At 50.4% G+C, this 18,845-nt stretch overlaps 7 protein-coding genes and 1 long non-coding RNA gene across 8 annotated transcripts in view; 2 read left to right on the top strand and 6 right to left on the bottom strand.

Annotated features, from left to right (window-relative positions):
- The window catches only part of LOC135087525 (uncharacterized), a 44,432-nt gene extending 36,460 nt beyond the window's left edge, over positions 1 to 7,972 (top strand). The window contains exon 16 of the mRNA XM_063982263.1: positions 7,864 to 7,972. The gene's annotated coding sequence lies outside the window, so the exon portion shown is untranslated. The remainder of the gene's footprint in view (positions 1 to 7,863) is intronic.
- On the bottom strand, positions 2 to 16,171 carry LOC135087543 (uncharacterized). The gene is made up of 3 exons (XM_063982292.1): positions 15,570 to 16,171; positions 1,895 to 2,265; positions 2 to 836 (listed from the first exon to the last, which is right to left on the bottom strand). Exons 1-3 carry the CDS (start codon positions 15,865 to 15,867, stop codon positions 525 to 527), a joined length of 981 nt encoding a protein of 326 aa, XP_063838362.1. The 5' UTR covers positions 15,868 to 16,171; the 3' UTR covers positions 2 to 524.
- Positions 3,069 to 4,255, bottom strand: LOC135087538 (histone H2B). The gene has a single exon (XM_063982287.1). The coding sequence runs from the start codon at positions 3,784 to 3,786 to the stop codon at positions 3,412 to 3,414; it is 375 nt and encodes a 124-aa protein (XP_063838357.1). The 5' UTR covers positions 3,787 to 4,255; the 3' UTR covers positions 3,069 to 3,411.
- Positions 4,530 to 5,972, bottom strand: LOC135087541 (histone H2A). The gene has a single exon (XM_063982289.1). The coding sequence runs from the start codon at positions 5,097 to 5,099 to the stop codon at positions 4,725 to 4,727; it is 375 nt and encodes a 124-aa protein (XP_063838359.1). The 5' UTR covers positions 5,100 to 5,972; the 3' UTR covers positions 4,530 to 4,724.
- On the bottom strand, positions 7,046 to 7,869 carry LOC135087520 (histone H1B-like). Its single transcript, XM_063982236.1, has one exon. It carries the CDS (start codon positions 7,805 to 7,807, stop codon positions 7,100 to 7,102), a length of 708 nt encoding a protein of 235 aa, XP_063838306.1. The 5' UTR covers positions 7,808 to 7,869; the 3' UTR covers positions 7,046 to 7,099.
- Positions 13,876 to 15,006, top strand: LOC135087545 (uncharacterized). The gene is made up of 2 exons (XR_010260860.1): positions 13,876 to 13,924; positions 14,699 to 15,006. It is a non-coding gene; the product is annotated as an uncharacterized LOC135087545 (long non-coding RNA).
- Positions 16,172 to 16,472: 301 nt separating the features above from the next.
- Positions 16,473 to 17,420, bottom strand: LOC135087530 (histone H3). The gene has a single exon (XM_063982277.1). The coding sequence runs from the start codon at positions 17,268 to 17,270 to the stop codon at positions 16,860 to 16,862; it is 411 nt and encodes a 136-aa protein (XP_063838347.1). The 5' UTR covers positions 17,271 to 17,420; the 3' UTR covers positions 16,473 to 16,859.
- Positions 17,421 to 18,093: 673 nt separating this feature from the next.
- Positions 18,094 to 18,836, bottom strand: LOC135087518 (histone H2B). Its single transcript, XM_063982235.1, has one exon. The coding sequence runs from the start codon at positions 18,809 to 18,811 to the stop codon at positions 18,437 to 18,439; it is 375 nt and encodes a 124-aa protein (XP_063838305.1). The 5' UTR covers positions 18,812 to 18,836; the 3' UTR covers positions 18,094 to 18,436.
- Between the last annotated feature and the right edge of the window lie 9 nt (positions 18,837 to 18,845).

Here is an 18,845-nt window from a genome sequence, read left to right as displayed (position 1 = left end):
ACAAAACCCCATTTTTATACTTTCCACAATATTATTCCATAGCCCCGATTGAAACGTTCCAAATTTCGACATCAACAATAATAATTTACCTATCCATTCCATTCCCGTGCCCCCCTAACCTAACATATTGTGTAATGACGATGAAAGAAGTACATACATTTATTTTCTCAAACTCTTCTTATTTGCATAGTACAGGCAGGTAGGTATATTATATGTATGTATTTATGTGCTGGCGGCACCTAGGATAGGATAAATTTATGCGTGTGTGTGCGCGAGGTGTGCCATGCCATGTGAGAGCAATAACAGGAATTATTAATATAATATAGGTAGTTAATTATTATTGTGTAAAGTCTTCGATAGAAACAGTCATTATAATTAACGAAATTTGTGCGGCCCTGAAAAGGGCCTTTTGTGTATTTGTGATCGTTTTGCGATCATCCTCGTAGCGTCGTAGTTGCGCCAACAACAAGCAGCGCGGCGATGATGATGCGCCACACGACGACGATTCAGCGGCAGCGGTTGGTTTAACCACCGAAACCGTACAGGGTGCGACCTTGACGCTTCAGAGCGTAGACGACGTCCATGGCGGTGACGGTCTTCCTCTTGGCGTGCTCCGTGTAAGTGACGGCGTCACGGATCACGTTCTCAAGGAACACCTTCAGCACACCACGCGTCTCCTCGTAGATCAGACCGGAGATACGTTTCACGCCACCTCTGCGAGCGAGACGACGGATGGCGGGCTTGGTGATACCCTGGATGTTGTCACGGAGCACCTTCCTGTGGCGCTTGGCGCCTCCTTTTCCCAGACCCTTTCCTCCCTTACCGCGACCGGTCATCTTGCTTGATTTGGTTCAGTGGTTTCGATTTACACGTGCGCACACCGATAGTGTGTGCGAGAGACGATTACTCGAACGAGACTGTGCCCGAAACTAGGCAGAGCCTGACTTTTATATCATTCGTAAAGCGAACGAGGGGCGGGCGGCAGCGGGGGGGCCATGTCTTCTCTCACTCTCGCGTGTGCGAGCGCTAGTGCGACAGAGACGGAGTATCGTTGATGATTTTACTTTAAAATAAGTACCTATATATTTTTATATTATGTTATTATTATATTAAGTAATAATTAATAAATTCCATTGAATTAAAAACAAATTAATGGAAAAGAAAAAGGGGTTCCGTCTCGCTCTCGACTAAAATAATGCGTCACCACTCGCACGACAGAGATGGAAATATTCAACACATTCTCTCTCTCTCTCTCTCTCTCCCTCGCTCGCTCGCTCTACGTGTTATATTTTTCTTAAAAAATAAATAAAATCATCAATATCAATTAAATAATTATTTGTGTAGGTAATGATCCGGGGGCCAGTTCATGCAGGCAAATGTAAGTAACAATGAAATGAAATTTTGTAATTATAGAAAAAAAAAAAAAATTTACTATCGAACAGCTCACAATATAGGCCTACTATTACTATTTATTTTGTTTCTCTTTCATTCATATTCAATTTGCATTGATTGTTGCGTGCGTGCGCGTAAGAGTATTATTGCAGTTCATTTATTTACTAGATAGATATAGTGTTAAATAATTTATTGATCGGCATAAATAATAATAAAGCAAGCAAGCAAGCAAGCAAGCGAGTAAGTATGTATGTATGTACACATTATGACGTGTGTAATAAAATGTTAAACTCGGACTCGTCATCGACAGAAACTTGTGTTGGTGGACACACATTAAGAATCATATGCGGCCCTGAAAAGGGCCTTTTTTGTGTTTGTTTGATGCGCGCGTATCCTCCTCGGACGACAGCGGCGGCGCAGAGCAAAGTCGAGCGCGAAGCACTTAGGCGCGCTCTCCTCTGATCCTGCGCGCCAGCTGGATGTCCTTGGGCATGATGGTGACGCGCTTGGCGTGAATCGCGCACAGGTTGGTGTCCTCGAAGAGGCCCACCAGGTAAGCCTCGCTGGCCTCCTGGAGCGCCATGACGGCGGAGCTCTGGAAACGCAGATCGGTCTTGAAATCCTGAGCGATTTCACGCACGAGACGCTGGAACGGCAACTTGCGGATCAAGAGCTCCGTGCTCTTCTGGTAACGACGAATCTCACGGAGTGCCACGGTACCGGGCCTGTAGCGATGGGGTTTCTTGACGCCACCGGTGGCGGGCGCACTCTTGCGAGCGGCCTTGGTGGCCAGCTGCTTCCTCGGGGCTTTACCGCCGGTCGACTTACGAGCGGTCTGCTTGGTACGGGCCATTGTACGTAAACGTAAAACAACTTTTCACAAATGCAAATTTTACAAGAGAGCGGAGCGGCGGGTCGTTCGACGTACGATCCTATAATAAAACATGTACGCGCGCGCCACGCCGTATTTATAGCCGACGATGTATACGCCTCTCTTTCTCACTGCGTGCGCGCTCTCTCTCTCGCTCGCTCGCTCGCACGTTTTTTTTTTTGTTTTTTTTCATTCGCTTTTAAAAAATTCAAAATTGTTTATTAAACCTACATAGATGTACCTAAGTAGTTTCATTTCATAAAATACTACTACATAATAAATACTAATGAACGAAGCCTCCTTTCAGGCGTATAATTTGCCTGTGCCAGGATAATAACTAGTAAGAAGTGTTATGTGTAATTTCCACTCAAAATCAACAACAAAGCAATAATTTTATTAGGTACATACATATTCTAGGCTAACTAATTAATTATTCTACGACAAATTATTATATTTTTGCGTTTTGAGTTTTCCTCTAGCGGGATATATTGTGTGAGAGTTTCTTTTTGGAAATTCAAAATATTGATTGATTGATTATGTACAAAAATGATACAAATATTTTATTTAAACAGTGAGTCTGCTGCAGTACGAGTACGTGTGTGAAAAGTATTATTTCTTAATTTAAATAAGTACTCGCTTAGTTGTTTATTAACTTCATAGTTCGTTCATAATTAATTTATATTTTTTCCTGTTATCTGCGAAAATTAAAATAATGCCTAGGTATTGTGTTGATTGATTCTAATTTACCTTCGATATTTTATAGGAGTCATTGTTATTTTTAGTTGACGATATTTTATTATTTTTTTCTCTAGTTCGCTCACTCTTCACTGACAAGCACAATCTGATACGTACGACAATAATTATTAATTATTTACAATGCTTACTATAAGCGAACAATAAATAAATAAATAAATAAGCTGTTGTGTTGTGCGGCGAATGTGTTAAATTTTTTACAAGTAGGTTACCTAAGTAGGTAGGTAAGGTACATTAACATTTATTTACGTGACACGCCATCGACAAGAAACTTTTCAATTTATGATATGCATTTTGTGGCCCTGAAAAGGGCCTTTTGTTTTTGTGTCGTGGTTGTGTTTGGTGTAAAACACCGACAACACGAACGACGACGACGACGACGAAGCGCTGCCAATTCACTTGGAGCTGGTGTATTTGGTGACGGCCTTTGTGCCTTCACTGACGGCGTGCTTGGCGAGTTCACCGGGCAGCAGCAGCCTGACGGATGTCTGCACCTCCCTCGACGTGATCGTGGAACGCTTGTTGTAGTGAGCCAGACGGGAAGCTTCGGCGGCGATGCGTTCGAAGATGTCGTTCACGAACGAGTTCATGATCGACATGGCCTTGCTGGAGATACCGGTGTCGGGGTGGACCTGCTTCAGCACTTTGTAGATGTAGATGGCGTAGCTCTCCTTCCTCTTGTGCTTCTTCTTCTTCTTGTCAGTTTTGGAGATGTTCTTCTGAGCCTTGCCTGACTTCTTGGCGGCCTTGCCACTTGTCTTGGGCGGCATGATTGTTTAATGGGATAACGACGATAATAATGTATATCAGCTTACAACAACTCGACCGTGCCGAGAGTGACGAGCGAATGTGTAAATTTTTCGGTAGATTGGGGTTTACCTCAGTTACTGTCAGTTCAAAAAGCGACCGCAACGCGGTGTCACTTCGACCAATAGTGTCGTCGCATTAACATGATATTTCTCTCTCGCTCTGTGCCGTCTCGCTCATAACGCATTACGGTCTGTGTTGTTGATGGGTGCGACGAGCGAGTGAGTGAGATGGCGATATGTGAGGAGCGTTTCTCTCGCTCACTCAACTCTCTAGTTTGGTTTCAGTTTTATAATAATAATAAAAAAAAAAAATGTATGTATGTAGGTAGGTAGGTAGGTACGTACGACATAAAAAATATTATGCAAGTGCATTACGAGTAATGTAGATTTACATTTTCTCTCTGTCTTTCTTTTCTCTCACGAAACGCAAAGCGCAAGCAAGATTTTAAAATTAATTTTAATAATATATAAAAAAATATTTATATCAATAGATCAATCGCATCACGTTATAAATACTAAAATATTTTTCTTAAGGATTTTTCATGCTCAAACTCGAATCTACCTATGTATTTACGTACGGGTATATTTTGTCTCTCTCTCTCTCTCTCTCTCTCATAATTAGGCATTTATTTATTTTGTCTGTTAACCATCATGCCGACTTTTTCAGACAATCAATAAATTATTCATTATATTGTGTAGTGATAGTATTTATTATTGTATAGTGTAAGAAGAGATTTGCACTCGTGTCAATCGTCAAGAAACATTTCATAAATACTCAAGAATCATATTGCGGCCCTGAAAAGGGCCTTTTTGTTTGAAGAAACGTGCACACTCTCGATCAATATGTATACAGCAGCAGAGTGCAGCATACATAAATGATGCGAAAACGCGGCGGCGATTTATGCCTTCTTCTCGGTCTTCTTGGGCAAGAGCACGGCCTGGATGTTGGGCAGCACACCACCCTGGGCGATGGTGACGCCGGAGAGGAGCTTGTTCAATTCCTCGTCGTTGCGTATCGCCAGTTGTAGATGTCTCGGGATGATCCTGGTCTTTTTGTTGTCACGAGCCGCGTTACCGGCCAACTCGAGCACTTCAGCGGCCAGGTACTCCATGACGGCGGCCAGGTACACGGGCGCACCGGCACCGACACGCTCGGCGTAATTGCCCTTACGCAGAAGCCTGTGGATACGACCGACGGGGAACTGGAGACCGGCACGGTTGGACCTGGACTTTGCCTTTCCCTTGACCTTGCCACCCTTGCCGCGACCCGACATGTTGTTGTAGTTTGTAGAGAAATAAATCAACACACAAAGTGAACGTGTAACGACGAGCGCGCGTCGAGACTGTCTGTGTCAATTTTTGTTGAGCGCAGAATATTTATAACGGCGCGCGCAAACCCATTAGTGGGGCGAACGTTTCACAGTCAGAAAGAGATAGATAGATATGCACGTCTCGCGCGAAATTTTCAGAAAGAGACACACTTGTCTTTCTCTTTCACTCGCTTCGCGTTGGTTTGTGACAGACCGCGCCGTGCTGATATAAATGGGAGAAAAAAAAAAAAAAAAAAAAGTGTTTTTCCTTTTCACTTGGTTAATTAATTTGATTTTTTTTTTTCTCTATGTAGGCAGATGTATGTGTGGTATAAAACGCGTTTCTTTTGAGTAATGGAAAAAAAAAAAAAAAAAAAAAATTAAACGTCAGTGTCAAGCGCCGGCACCCGGCAGACAGGGCAGTCGGGCGGCGGGATTCTGGTGATTATTATAAAAAGTTGTGAAAGTTGAATGATAATATGTACATTATATTGTGTTATCATTTTGCCGCTGAAATGGCGAAAAGTGAACGACGACGCGCATCAAATGCAAGACAAGTTATAAGTTAACTCAGGTGGCTACTTGTTGTTGTTGTTATTCGTTCATTCAGTTAGTTGTGTGTGTTGTGCGGTAAAAGCAAGTAAATTGAGAGCGATTTAAACGATAAATGATTATGTGTGCGAACAAACAAAGTGCCAAAGTGATGCGTGTGATGTTGTTGTGGTATCATACACAGATACTTATGTGGTTTCTCCGTTCATAATTTCAGTTGGTGGTGCGTGAACAATGTGTGCTGCTGCTGCTGCTGCTGCTGCTGGTGCTGGTGCTGGTGGTGTGGCGGGCGTGCGGGCGGGCGGTCGCTGTCTGCGGCGGCGGCGGCGGCGGCGGCGGCGGCGGCGGCGGCGGCTGGAGGCCTCCGCCGCCCTCTCGCCGTCGTCGGCCGAATATTATCATGAACCGAACGGAACGATGCGATGGGGTGAGTGAGTGTTATTATTAATTAATTAATTACCCGACTGCGCCAGAAGGAGGGTGTAAAAAAAGAAATTAAAAAAAAAGACAAAAACAAGACAACTTGTGCCCGTTTCCCATATTAGAATATAGGTTTCTATTCCAAATCCGGATTTCAACTGTCAAATTTAATTCAGTTTTAGATAAAAAATTTTTACACATTACTATTAAAGTCTTATAAAAATAATAGACCGAACAGTTATTTTTAAACAAAAACAATTATTGATGTTCGACAGTTGACGGACAGATTTGGATTATTAGGATTGAATTTATTATTTAAACAAATTAATGCATTCGGAGGCATCAATGACTAATTAATTATTATGTTGGTGATAAATGTATTTGATGCCTCCGACTGAATTTGTGAACTCTTAACTAAGTTGCCTTGTTTTTATTATATTTTTATTATGTAGTTATTTTTTAATTATTGTTTTAGATTGAATCGATAACTCATAATAATAATTTTTGTGTGTTACTCTCTTGTGAACGTTACCTTGTTGGTGATCAAATAAATAATATTGAAATAGTTGTTGATGCATAAAAGATGCATGTAGTGTGGTGTGTGTGGGTAGATAGGGGGTGCCTATATTATGTATACCTATATTAATTATTTAGTAATTAATGTGTTTGTTTTTCAGGACAGCAAGCAGCGGAGAGCAGGACTCGGCCTGCCCGCCTGCCTGCCTGCCTCTGTATTTAAAATGTGACTCGTCTATCGCAAGAAACACATGTAAGTACATGTTTGAATTATTTGTTAGCCCTGAAAAGGGCTTTTTAAAACTTTCGACGCTCCTCGCTGCAACCGCAGCCTCAGCCTCGGCCGTTGTTATGATGATGATGGGGTGTGTCAGTAGTACCACCACCAACACCACCATTACCCACGACAACACTGGCGGGCGTATGGGCGACACAACAAGTTGCTGCTGCTGGCTGACGCGCGCGGCGGCGGCGGCTTACTTCTTGCCGGCGGACGCCTTCTTGGCCGCTGGCTTGGATTTCGGTGTTGCGGCGGCCTTCTTCGGTTTGGGCGCCTTGGGTTTCTTGGTTGGCGGTTTGGCGGTCTTCTTGGCCTTCGGCGCGGCGGCGGCCTTACCCTTGGCGGCGGCGGCGGGTTTCTTGGCGGCGGGCTTCTTCTTCGCGGCGGCCGCCTTCTTGTCCTTGGTGGCGGCGGAGGGCTTCGCCTTCGAGGGCGACGATGCGGCGCTCGAGGCGGCGCCCTTCTTCGCCTTGCCGGCGGCCGACGCGGCCGTGGCCTTCTTGGACTTGGCCGACGCTGCGGCGGCGCCCTTGGCGGGCTTGCTCGCCGCCGGCTTCTTGGATGCTGCAGATTTGGATTCCAATTTGAACGAACCGGAAGCGCCCTTGCCCTTGGTCTGGATCAAAGCGCCGGACTCGACGGCGCTCTTCAGGTACTTCCTGATGAAAGGTGCCAATTTTTCAGCGTCCACTTTGTACTGAGCCGCGATGTACTTCTTGATGGCCTGCAGCGAGGAACCGCTGCGCTCCTTCAACTCTTTGATGGCGTTGTTCACCATCTCGGACGTCTTCGGGTGGGTGGGCTTCGCTTTCGGCTTCTTAGCTCCTCCGGTCGCCGTCGCCTTGGGTTTCTTCGCGGGCGTCGCCGGAGCCGGTGCCTCGGATGCCACTGCTGTGTCTGCCATTTTTCTTTTTGTTATTTTGACTGTTTACGTGAACGAATCAAAACAATTAATTTCAGACGCTGCTGCTGGAACGCGACGAGCGAGCGAAACAACGAACGTACGTACTGCGACTGCGCGCGCGCGGAACGAGAGAAAAGAGGATGGATAGAGCGGTGTGTTAGAGCGGGACAGTCACATGTCTTCGACCTTCTTGGCCGGTTCGGGCGTCGAGCTTGTGCTCATGGCCCGTGCAGCATCTCGACTGGCTACTGCCAGTCGGTGGTTTGACGTCGCTTGGCGACGGACTGCCTGGGCTTCTACCTGGCACCACTGTCCCGCCCTCGGCGCGGTACCAGCCCACCGGGTGAGTCGACGTTGGTCGAGGCCCAGTGAACGACCAGCGAGCGGGCGGTTCCTGGATGCCAGGGAGCTTTCAGGCAGTCACATTTATGTTCTGGTGTTGGTTTCTCTTAGTGCGGGCGTTGGGCCGTCACTATTTTGAAGCGGGGCTTCGGTGCTGCGACAGCTGGTGCTGTGACTGCTGGTGCTGTGGCGGCTGGTGCGGAGGCGGGTCTCGCAGGCGCCGCAGGCTGGGTGGTGTCGGCGTCCTCTGCTTCTGGCAGCAGGAGGTCCCGGGGGAGGGGGCGGTTGCCCGGGGGGCGGGCTGGTGTAGGCGCGATGTTGTGGAGATGGCAGTGGGGGCCGTTGTCCGCGCGGTCATACATGACCCGCGCCAGGCGCGTGATGAACTCCTCCACTGTCTCCACTTTGATGTCCCGGGCAATGACGTCATTGCGGACGTATCGCCCCGCCCCGGTGATGACGCGGAGGGACACGTTCTGCTGCGCCTGGATCTTCTCCTTGTTGGTTCGGGAGATGAGGGGGTACCACGCTGGGGCCGCGTAGGTGAGGCGCGACCGGACATACGTCTTGTAGACCATCAGTTTGGTCCTCAAGGGGAGCCGCGAGCTGAGCACCGGGCGCAGGATGGCGCGCGCGATTTGGGCCTGGCGAACCACATGGGTCACCTGTGGCCCCATGCGCAGCGAGCGGTCGATGCGGCACCCGAGGTAGGTCACTGTGGTCTCCCAAGCGATGCCCTGGTCACGTAGCGTGAGGTGTGGCGGTGGTTTCCCCGACCCGAACGCAATGGCGGCGGTCTTGCCCACATTGACCGCGATTCGCCAGCGGTCTAGCCAGGGGGGCAGCAGGTCGAGAAGGCGCTGCATCCTCGCAGTCGCCACGTTCATGCTGCGCGATGAAGAAATGAAGGCGCTGTCGTCAGCAAACAACGCTAACGCCACATCCCGTTCTCCCTCTCGAAGATGGTCGCGGAGGGTGGGGATGTCGTTGGTGTAAGTGGCGTATAGCGTCGGCGACAGACAGCTGCCTTGAGGGACGCCTGCCCTGATGCTGCGCGGCTGGGAGGCCTCTCCCTCCACGACCACGGTGAACGTGCGGTCGCGGAGGAACGAGGCGATCAGGTGCACCAGCGCAGGAGGGAGCAGCGGCTTGAGCTTGTACAGCAGGCCGACATGCCAGACCCGGTCGAAGGCCTTCTCGACGTCGAGGAACACCCCGACGGAGCGGTGGCCCTGGTTCTTCTCGTCGGCCAGCATGTGCAACACCCTTACCAGCTGCAGTGTGGTGGAGTGGCCGCTGCGGAATCCGAATTGCTCGTCTCTCAACGGGACGAGCGGGCGGACACGGCGCAGCAGCAGGCGTTCGAAGAGCTTCGCAAGGTGGGACAGCAACGTTATCGGCCTGTAGCTGGCCGGGCTTCGGCGGTCTTTGCCAGGTTTGGGCAGCGTGATGACGCTGCCGGTTTTCCACGCACTGGGAAAGTGGCTGGTGCGCAGGATGCCGTTGAAGATGCGCGTCAGCGTCACCATCGCTCTCCCAGGCAGGTTGGTGATGGCCGCGGAGGAGATGTTGTCTGGGCCGGGAGCCTTGCGCTTGTTCAGCCTCAGCGCAGACTTGCGGAGCTCAGCGGGGGAGATGAAGTCGTCCCCGCTGAGCGGAGGCGGCGGAGAGGACAGCATCTCCTCGACGCAGCGCCGCACGTGGTCGTGGTGGGCGGTCGTGTCCGCGTCGGTGGCGGCGGGGTGCGGGGTGAACTGCACCTCCAGGTGGTCCGCCAGTAGGCGGGCGCGGTCTGCCGCCGCGTAGTGGCGGGCGCCGGTGGCGTCCACCAGCGGGCAGGTTGATGTGGGCGGCCTGGAGAGCTGTCTGTTCAGCTTGAAGAGGTCAGCGGTGCTATCTGTTACACGGTCTATGTGCTTCTCCCAGCTAGCACCGCGCCATTCCTTCACCGCTGCAGACACCTCGAATGTGAGGCGGTTGAGTTCCGCCTTGATTCTGGGGCAGCGAGTTGTTGCCCACAGGCGTCTGAGGTCGCGTTTCTTGCGCAGGTCCTTGGTGATGTTGGCGGGGAGGTCGTCCCGCCGGTTGCTGGCCCTCGTGCAGACGGTGGTTGCCGCTTCTTTGGCTGCCAGCACGCGCGAGGTGAAGTGCTCGACCGCTGCCTCCACTTCCTCAGCGTTAGAGAGGCGGCCCTCGAGAGTCAGGTCGGCCAACTCCGCCTTAAAGGTCGCCCAGTTGACCTTGGCGGGTGGTTTGCGGGGGTTTATGGCGTCAGGGCGGGGCGCCAGCGTGACGAGGATCGGCAGGTGCTGCGTGTCCAGGTCGTATAGCGCCTCGACTTCAATTGGCCAGGGCACGTTGTGGGACAAGGCTATGTCCAGCACGTCGGCTTTCCGGGCCTCGTCGGAGGGTATGTTGGTGGGGGCCTGTGGTCCGTGGGTGGTTATGTTTCCCCTCTCGCATATCTCCAGCAGTCGAACGCCCGCAGGGGTCGTCATGAGCGATCCCCATACGGGGTGTTTGGCGTTGAGATCGCCGACCAGGATGGTGGGTGTTGTGCCGGAGAGTGCGGAGAGGAAGTCGCTCTCCACTACTTGTGATTTGGGGGGGCGGTATGCTGCATACAGGCGCAGCTCCTCGCCTCCCGCGTGTATCGCTACTCCTATTGTTCTGGTGGAGGAGTAGGATAGGAGCTCGAGCTCCTCGTGCACTATGTCGCGCCGGACGAGTGCTGCGACTCCTCGGTAGGGTCGACCCTGGTCCGAGATCTCGTCACGGCGGTACACGAAGTAGTTCGGGACCTTGAGTGAGTACGCTGGGGTTAGGATGGTCTCGCCCAGGAGGATTACGTGCAGGTCCTGCGACTGGGCGAGAAGGCGGAGCTCCTGTGTCCTGTTTCTGATGCCCCCCGGGTTCCAGTACAGGACACGTAGGCCGTCTAGTGGCGTTGGCTGATGAGTGCCAGTCCTTGGTGTGCTACCCCCCTCATGTCCTCTCCGTTGGCCATCGCCAGTAGAATTGTCTGTAGAATCTGCAGAACCAGGAGGAGGAGGGGGGTTTCGGCGTTTGGGGGCATCGGTGCGGCGGTGGGGGCGGTCTGTGCTGACCACTGTGGGGGCTGCGCGTTGTTCGCGGTGGGCGCCTGTGATCGCACGCGTGCGCGGGGGTCCTGAAGTATTACCGGGCGCGGCTGAGGGGGAGCACGCGCGAGGGGTTGGGGGCCTGTCGTGGGCCACGGGACGCCATGCCCAGAGTGGGCGGCTTGGTGGGTTGATGGCCCCTGGGTAGGAGGTGGGAACCTCCATGCTGGGGCCAATTGCGCGTGGGGGTTGGGCGTCCTAGCGCGGTTTGAAGGGGGCGCCTGTGCAGCGACAGGCTGACCAGGAGTGGAAGGGGGAGGCTGATTTGGCGCGGGTCCCACCATGGGTCCGGCCGCTCCCTGTTGGGAGGAAACTATTTCTCCGGCACGCCTCTTGCTCCTTCGGCGGGCCCTGCCTGAGCGTTTCCGGCGTCGCGAGGACGCCGGTGCAGGTTGGGGGCGGGCTGTGCGGTCTGTTGGAGGGTTTGCGGGGGCCATAAGTGTTGCGCCCTGTACTGGGCCTTCTGCCGTCTGGTGTGTGTTGGACAGCACCGGGGCAGGGCGAGGTTGGTGAGGCGCCGGAGTAGGGCGTGGTTGCCTCGCTGTCCCTGGAGGGGGCGGGCGGGGGCCTACCTTGGCTGGGCGAGGTGGGTCTGGTATGGGGGGGTGCGTTTTGGCCCCCTTTGCGCGTGCCTCTCGCATGAAGGCGGGGCAGCGGCGGTCGTTCGCCGTGTGCGCGGCTTTGCAGTTCGCGCACTTGGGGGCGTGGTCGCGCGGGTGGGGGCAGTCCGCGACAATGTGCCCCTCTCCACAGCGCACGCATCTCGGCGGGCGGTGGCAGCCAGCGGAGGCGTGGCCGAATGCCTGGCAGCGGTGGCATTGTGCAGGCCCGCTGCGTCCTCGCCAGGCCTCGATGACAATGCCTGGCATGTAGAGGAGCTCGGTCACCGCATAGAGGCGGGAGAGCTCCTGCTGGTCTAGGTGGTCCAGCTGTACGTGGTAGAGGCAGCCAGCTCTGCCCCTCCTCGGGGGGATGTGCCTCACGTGCTGGACGTGGTAGCCCAGCGAGTCCAGTGCCGCTTTGAGCTCAGCGGGGTCGGTGTCTGCTGGGAGTCCTCGGATGGCTACTTTTGTGGGGAGCTCTGTCGGGAGCGCGTAACAGAACCAGTGAAGGTCTGCGTTTTGGCGTGCCGCCTCGACGAGGTGGCGCTGCACTACCCGGTATTCCTCGGGCGTACGCGCTATAAATCGCACCCCTGTCTTGAATGGGCGTGCGTTGGGGGGGTGGCCCAACTTTTCGCTGAGCTCCCGGAAGTGCTGCGTCCAGTTGGGTAGCTTCTCCACCACTATTGGTGGGTAGGCCCGTTGGGTGCGAGCGGTTGTGGCGGGGTCGGTTGTAGGTGGCGCTTCGTCCATCAGCTCGACCTCTTGCCCCTGTTCCGGCTGTGGCGGGGGGGGGGAGGGAGCACTCAATGTCGCGGCGTATGTCCGCGCGGGGCTGTTCAACGCCGCGTAGGACGTTGGGGCCGTGGAGTTCGACGAGGCCGGCCGAGGAGCTACGTAGTCCAGGTAGTCCTCGTCGGAGACCACCTGGGGGGCCAGCGTCCCACTCGGCTGGCTGCCTTCGGCTGTCGTGCCTGATCGGCCCTCCGAGGAGAAACGGGCCGAGGAGCCGTGGGCGGATGGCGATGCGGGCGCTGAGACGGACCCGACCGGGGATGCGGTAGGGGTCCGCAGGGTGTTTTCCCCGCGGTAACCCGGGACATACCTCTCTATGGGCGATATCTGTGGCTCCGGTGTCGATGCCCTCTGCTTCGGCGAGGGCCCGACTCTGGGTCTCTTCTCCTCGGAGAGCGATCCCTCTGAGGAGTCCGGGTGGTGTCTGGGGCGGCGGTGGCTGTCGCGGCCGGGGAGGGGGGCGGGGGGCCCTTGCTGGGTCGCTGCGGTCGGCTCGCGGCTGAGCGCGGCCGGGCGCTGCCTCGGCTGGCCGCTCGTGGCGGCGGCGGCGGGCTGAGCGGGCCTCGCAAGAGGCCTGTACGCCGGCTGGCGCTGTGGGGGCGGCACTTCCTCGCCGTCCGACATTTTGCAGGACGTGCAGGGCGATGGAATGTTGATGTTTTCGCGGGTCGGCGAAAAACGAGTTCCAGTGAGGGTAGTCGCGATGTTCGAGTACCTCCGTGATATTTTCGCAAATATTCGGTGGGTACTCTACGATGTCAATCTACCCTCACTATGCGCAATATTTTCACGGCACAACACAAAAAGCGTCACTGTCGCGGGTAATTGCGTCCAATTCGCGGAAGAGGGAGATAGCGATATCGCTCTCGACACTCGCACACGCACTCGCGACGGCGGGACTCTCGACGCCTACGGCGGAGACGGGCGCGCGACGCGGTGGTGCTGCTTCGCACCGAGCTGGAGGGCGCGGCGACGGGTCTCGACGCTTCTGCGGAGACGAACTGCGGCGCGACTGGGTGGCTCGGGCGAAGGTGGCGGAGGGTATCGCGGCGGAACGGCTCGCGCGCGGGTAGTAGTCGGGCAGAGGGTCTACGACGCTTCCGCGGAGCCACACTGCTGCACACGACTACACTCAACGAACGCGATAAAACCGAAACGTGAGGAAGCTGAGAGGGAGAGGGAGAGGACGTAGAGCGGGACAAAACTTACGGTGCGAAACGACGCGTCATGGCAATACCGTAAGGAGAGCCTCTCTGTAGCTAGATGTTTTCTCGTACGAACACTTGAAACTTTTCACTAGCATGCATCTGAAAAAAATTAGTTTCGCGAAAAATTATTCAACATATTAGAGAATTTAACGCGTCACTGACATCTCCTATAGTGCCCCCGTGCGTCTGTGATGTATATGTCACTGTATGAATCACGATTCGAACGCTGCACGCGTTTATTTTCAACATTGCCAACCGGACCGACCGAGGGTCGTGTTTAAATGTTGTTTTTCTCCATTTATACGGTTATGATTGATATTTTTTCATGGACAAATTGAAAGCGAACATCCCAACGACCATACGCATCGATGAATCGTCAATATTGGTATCGCTTCGGACCGTATTTATCGCAATAGACTCGGGGGTCGTAAAACATGAACGGCGGCCTCTCCTGTGTCGTTTGTTAGGGCAGGCGATCTCGTAGTCATACGAACTACCTATGTTATGCTATTAAAATAATTGTAAATGTACCGATTGTGCTATTATAATATGAACATAATAAAAAAAATTAATTTTTCACATCGAGACACGATAATTATTTTGACGAAAGCGCCGCCCGCCATCTACAGCCGTCGTACCGTTCACAGACAGTGGGACGCGGGCGAGTGAAGATTCTTGCACGTCCATGTAAATAAACAAAATAATTTTACTGGGCACCTTATGCGTACTAGTAACAAAAAAAAAAAAAAAATACGTTATATGGTACCTACACAATAATAACATTATTTATTTTTTATTCCGCAGGGACGGAGGAGTGTGGTACCTACGCGGTGATGAAGATTCTCGCCGCGCTGCCGCCGCAGATTGATGGCGAACGAATCGAATCCACCAACGACGAGGCTGGTCACAGGTGCGACAGTAATATTTTATTATAATATGTATTTATTATTTTCACATAAATTTTGCTGTTGTATTATTTAATCTATATGAGTGATAATATGAAATGAAACATTGGTATAATGTATAATTATGTACCTACTCTAAAGACGTTTTATGACATTGACGCACTTATTTATAGTAATTGTTATTACAAATAAAATTTGTTTGACTTATTTAATATATTTTTTTACAAAACCCCATTTTTATACTTTCCACAATATTATTCCATAGCCCCGATTGAAACGTTCCAATTTCGACATCAACAATAATAATTTACCTATCCATTCCATTCCCGTGCCCCCCCTAACATATTGTGTAATGATGATGATGAAAGAAGTACATACATTTATTTTCTCAAACTCTTCTTATTTGCATAGTACAGGCAGGTAGGTATATTATATGTATGGTATTTATGTGCTGGCGGCACCTAGGATAGGATAAATTTATGCGTGTGTGTGCGCGAGGTGTGCCATGCCATGTGAGAGCAATAACAGGAATTATTATCCATTATTAATATAATATAGGTAGTTAATTATCATTGTGTAAAGTCTTCGATAGAAACAGTCATTATAATTAACGAAATTTGTGCGGCCCTGAAAAGGGCCTTTTGTGTATTTGTGATCGTTTTGCGATCATCCTCGTAGCGTCGTAGTTGCGCCAACAACAAGCAGCGCGGCGATGATGATGCGCCACACGACGACTATTCAGCAGCAGCGGTCGGTTTAACCACCGAAACCGTACAGGGTGCGACCTTGACGCTTCAGAGCGTAGACGACGTCCATGGCGGTGACGGTCTTCCTCTTGGCGTGCTCCGTGTAAGTGACGGCGTCACGGATCACGTTCTCGAGGAACACCTTCAGCACACCACGCGTCTCCTCGTAGATCAGACCGGAGATACGTTTCACGCCACCTCTGCGAGCGAGACGACGGATGGCGGGCTTGGTGATACCCTGGATGTTGTCACGGAGCACCTTCCTGTGGCGCTTGGCGCCTCCTTTTCCCAGACCCTTTCCTCCCTTACCGCGACCGGTCATCTTGCTTGATTTGGTTTAGTGGTTTCGATTTACACGTGCGCACACCGATAGTGTGTGCGAGAGACGATTACTCGAACGAGACTGTGCCCGAAACTAGGCAGAGCCTGACTTTTATATCATTCGTAAAGCGAACGAGGGGCGGGCGGCAGCGGGGGGGCCATGTCTTCTCTCACTCTCGCGTGTGCGAGCGCTAGTGCGACAGAGACGGAGTATCGTTGATGATTTTACTTTAAAATAATTACCTATATATTTTTATATTATGTTATTATTATATTAAGTAATGATTAATAAATTCCATTGAATTAAAAACAAATTAATGGAAAAGAAAAAGGGGTTCCGTCTCGCTCTCGCATAAAATAATGCGTCACCACTCACTCGAACGACAGAGATGGAAATATTCAACACATTCTCTCTCTCTCTCTCTCGCTCGCTCTACGTGTTATATTTTTCTTAAAAAAAATAAATAAAATCATCAATATCAATTAAATAATTATTTGTGTAGGTAATGATCCGGGGGCCAGTTCATGCAGGCAAATGTAAGTAACAATGAAATGAAATTTTGTAATTATAGAAAAAAAAAAAAAATTTACTATCGAACAGCTCACAATATAGGCCTACTATTACTATTTATTTTGTTTCTCTTTCATTCATATTCAATTTGCATTGATTGTTGCGTGCGTGCGCGTAAGAGTATTATTGCAGTTCATTTATTTACTAGATAGATATAGTGTTAAATAATTTATTGATCGGCATAAATAATAATAAAGCAAGCAAGCAAGCAAGCAAGCGAGTAAGTATGTATGTATGTACACATTATGACGTGTGTAATAAAATGTTAAACTCGGACTCGTCATCGACAGAAACTTGTGTTGGTGGACACACATTAAGAATCATATGCGGCCCTGAAAAGGGCCTTTTTTGTGTTTGTTTGATGCGCGCGTATCCTCCTCGGACGACAGCGGCGGCGCAGAGCAAAGTCGAGCGCGAAGCACTTAGGCGCGCTCTCCTCTGATCCTGCGCGCCAGCTGGATGTCCTTGGGCATGATGGTGACGCGCTTGGCGTGAATCGCGCACAGGTTGGTGTCCTCGAAGAGGCCCACCAGGTAAGCCTCGCTGGCCTCCTGGAGCGCCATGACGGCGGAGCTCTGGAAACGCAGATCGGTCTTGAAATCCTGAGCGATTTCACGCACGAGACGCTGGAACGGCAACTTGCGGATCAAGAGCTCCGTGCTCTTCTGGTAACGACGAATCTCACGGAGTGCCACGGTACCGGGCCTGTAGCGATGGGGTTTCTTGACGCCACCGGTGGCGGGCGCACTCTTGCGAGCGGCCTTGGTGGCCAGCTGCTTCCTCGGGGCTTTACCACCGGTCGACTTACGAGCGGTCTGCTTGGTACGGGCCATTGTACGTAAACGTAAAACAACTTTTCACAAATGCAAATTTTACAAGAGAGCGGAGCGGCGGGTCGTTCGACGTACGATCCTATAATAAAACATGTACGCGCGCGCCACGCCGTATTTATAGCCGACGATGTATACGCCTCTCTTTCTCACTGCGTGCGCGCTCTCTCTCTCGCTCGCTCGCTCGCACGTTTTTTTTTTTGTTTTTTTTCATTCGCTTTTAAAAAATTCAAAATTGTTTATTAAACCTACATAGATGTACCTAAGTAGTTTCATTTCATAAAATACTACTACATAATAAATACTAATGAACGAAGCCTCCTTTCAGGCGTATAATTTGCCTGTGCCAGGATAATAACTAGTAAGAAGTGTTATGTGTAATTTCCACTCAAAATCAACAACAAAGCAATAATTTTATTAGGTACATACATATTCTAGGCTAACTAATTAATTATTCTACGACAAATTATTATATTTTTGCGTTTTGAGTTTTCCTCTAGCGGGATATATTGTGTGAGAGTTTCTTTTTGGAAATTCAAAATATTGATTGATTGATTATGTACAAAAATGATACAAATATTTTATTTAAACAGTGAGTCTGCTGCAGTACGAGTACGTGTGTGAAAAGTATTATTTCTTAATTTAAATAAGTACTCGCTTAGTTGTTTATTAACTTCATAGTTCGTTCATAATTAATTTATATTTTTTCCTGTTATCTGCGAAAATTAAAATAATGCCTAGGTATTGTGTTGATTGATTCTAATTTACCTTCGATATTTTATAGGAGTCATTGTTATTTTTAGTTGACGATATTTTATTATTTTTTTCTCTAGTTCGCTCACTCTTCACTGACAAGCACAATCTGATACGTACGACAATAATTATTAATTATTTACAATGCTTACTATAAGCGAACAATAAATAAATAAATAAATAAGCTGTTGTGTTGTGCGGCGAATGTGTTAAATTTTTTACAAGTAGGTTACCTAAGTAGGTAGGTAAGGTACATTAACATTTATTTACGTGACACGCCATCGACAAGAAACTTTTCAATTTATGATATGCATTTTGTGGCCCTGAAAAGGGCCTTTTGTTTTTGTGTCGTGGTTGTGTTTGGTGTAAAACACCGACAACACGAACGACGACGACGACGACGAAGCGCTGCCAATTCACTTGGAGCTGGTGTATTTGGTGACGGCCTTTGTGCCTTCACTGACGGCGTGCTTGGCGAGTTCACCGGGCAGCAGCAGCCTGACGGATGTCTGCACCTCCCTCGACGTGATCGTGGAACGCTTGTTGTAGTGAGCCAGACGGGAAGCTTCGGCGGCGATGCGTTCGAAGATGTCGTTCACGAACGAGTTCATGATCGACATGGCCTTGCTGGAGATACCGGTGTCGGGGTGGACCTGCTTCAGCACTTTGTAGATGTAGATGGCGTAGCTCTCCTTCCTCTTGTGCTTCTTCTTCTTCTTGTCAGTTTTGGAGATGTTCTTCTGAGCCTTGCCTGACTTCTTGGCGGCCTTGCCACTTGTCTTGGGCGGCATGATTGTTTAATGGGATAACGACGATAATAATGTA

The sequence above is a fragment of the Ostrinia nubilalis genome, unplaced genomic scaffold (genome assembly GCF_963855985.1).
Source record: "Ostrinia nubilalis unplaced genomic scaffold, ilOstNubi1.1 SCAFFOLD_46, whole genome shotgun sequence".
NCBI classification, from domain to species: Eukaryota; Metazoa; Arthropoda; class Insecta; order Lepidoptera; family Crambidae; genus Ostrinia; species Ostrinia nubilalis.
The sequence above is the reverse complement of the archived record's forward strand: the minus strand, read 5'-3'. Positions and strand labels throughout refer to the sequence as shown.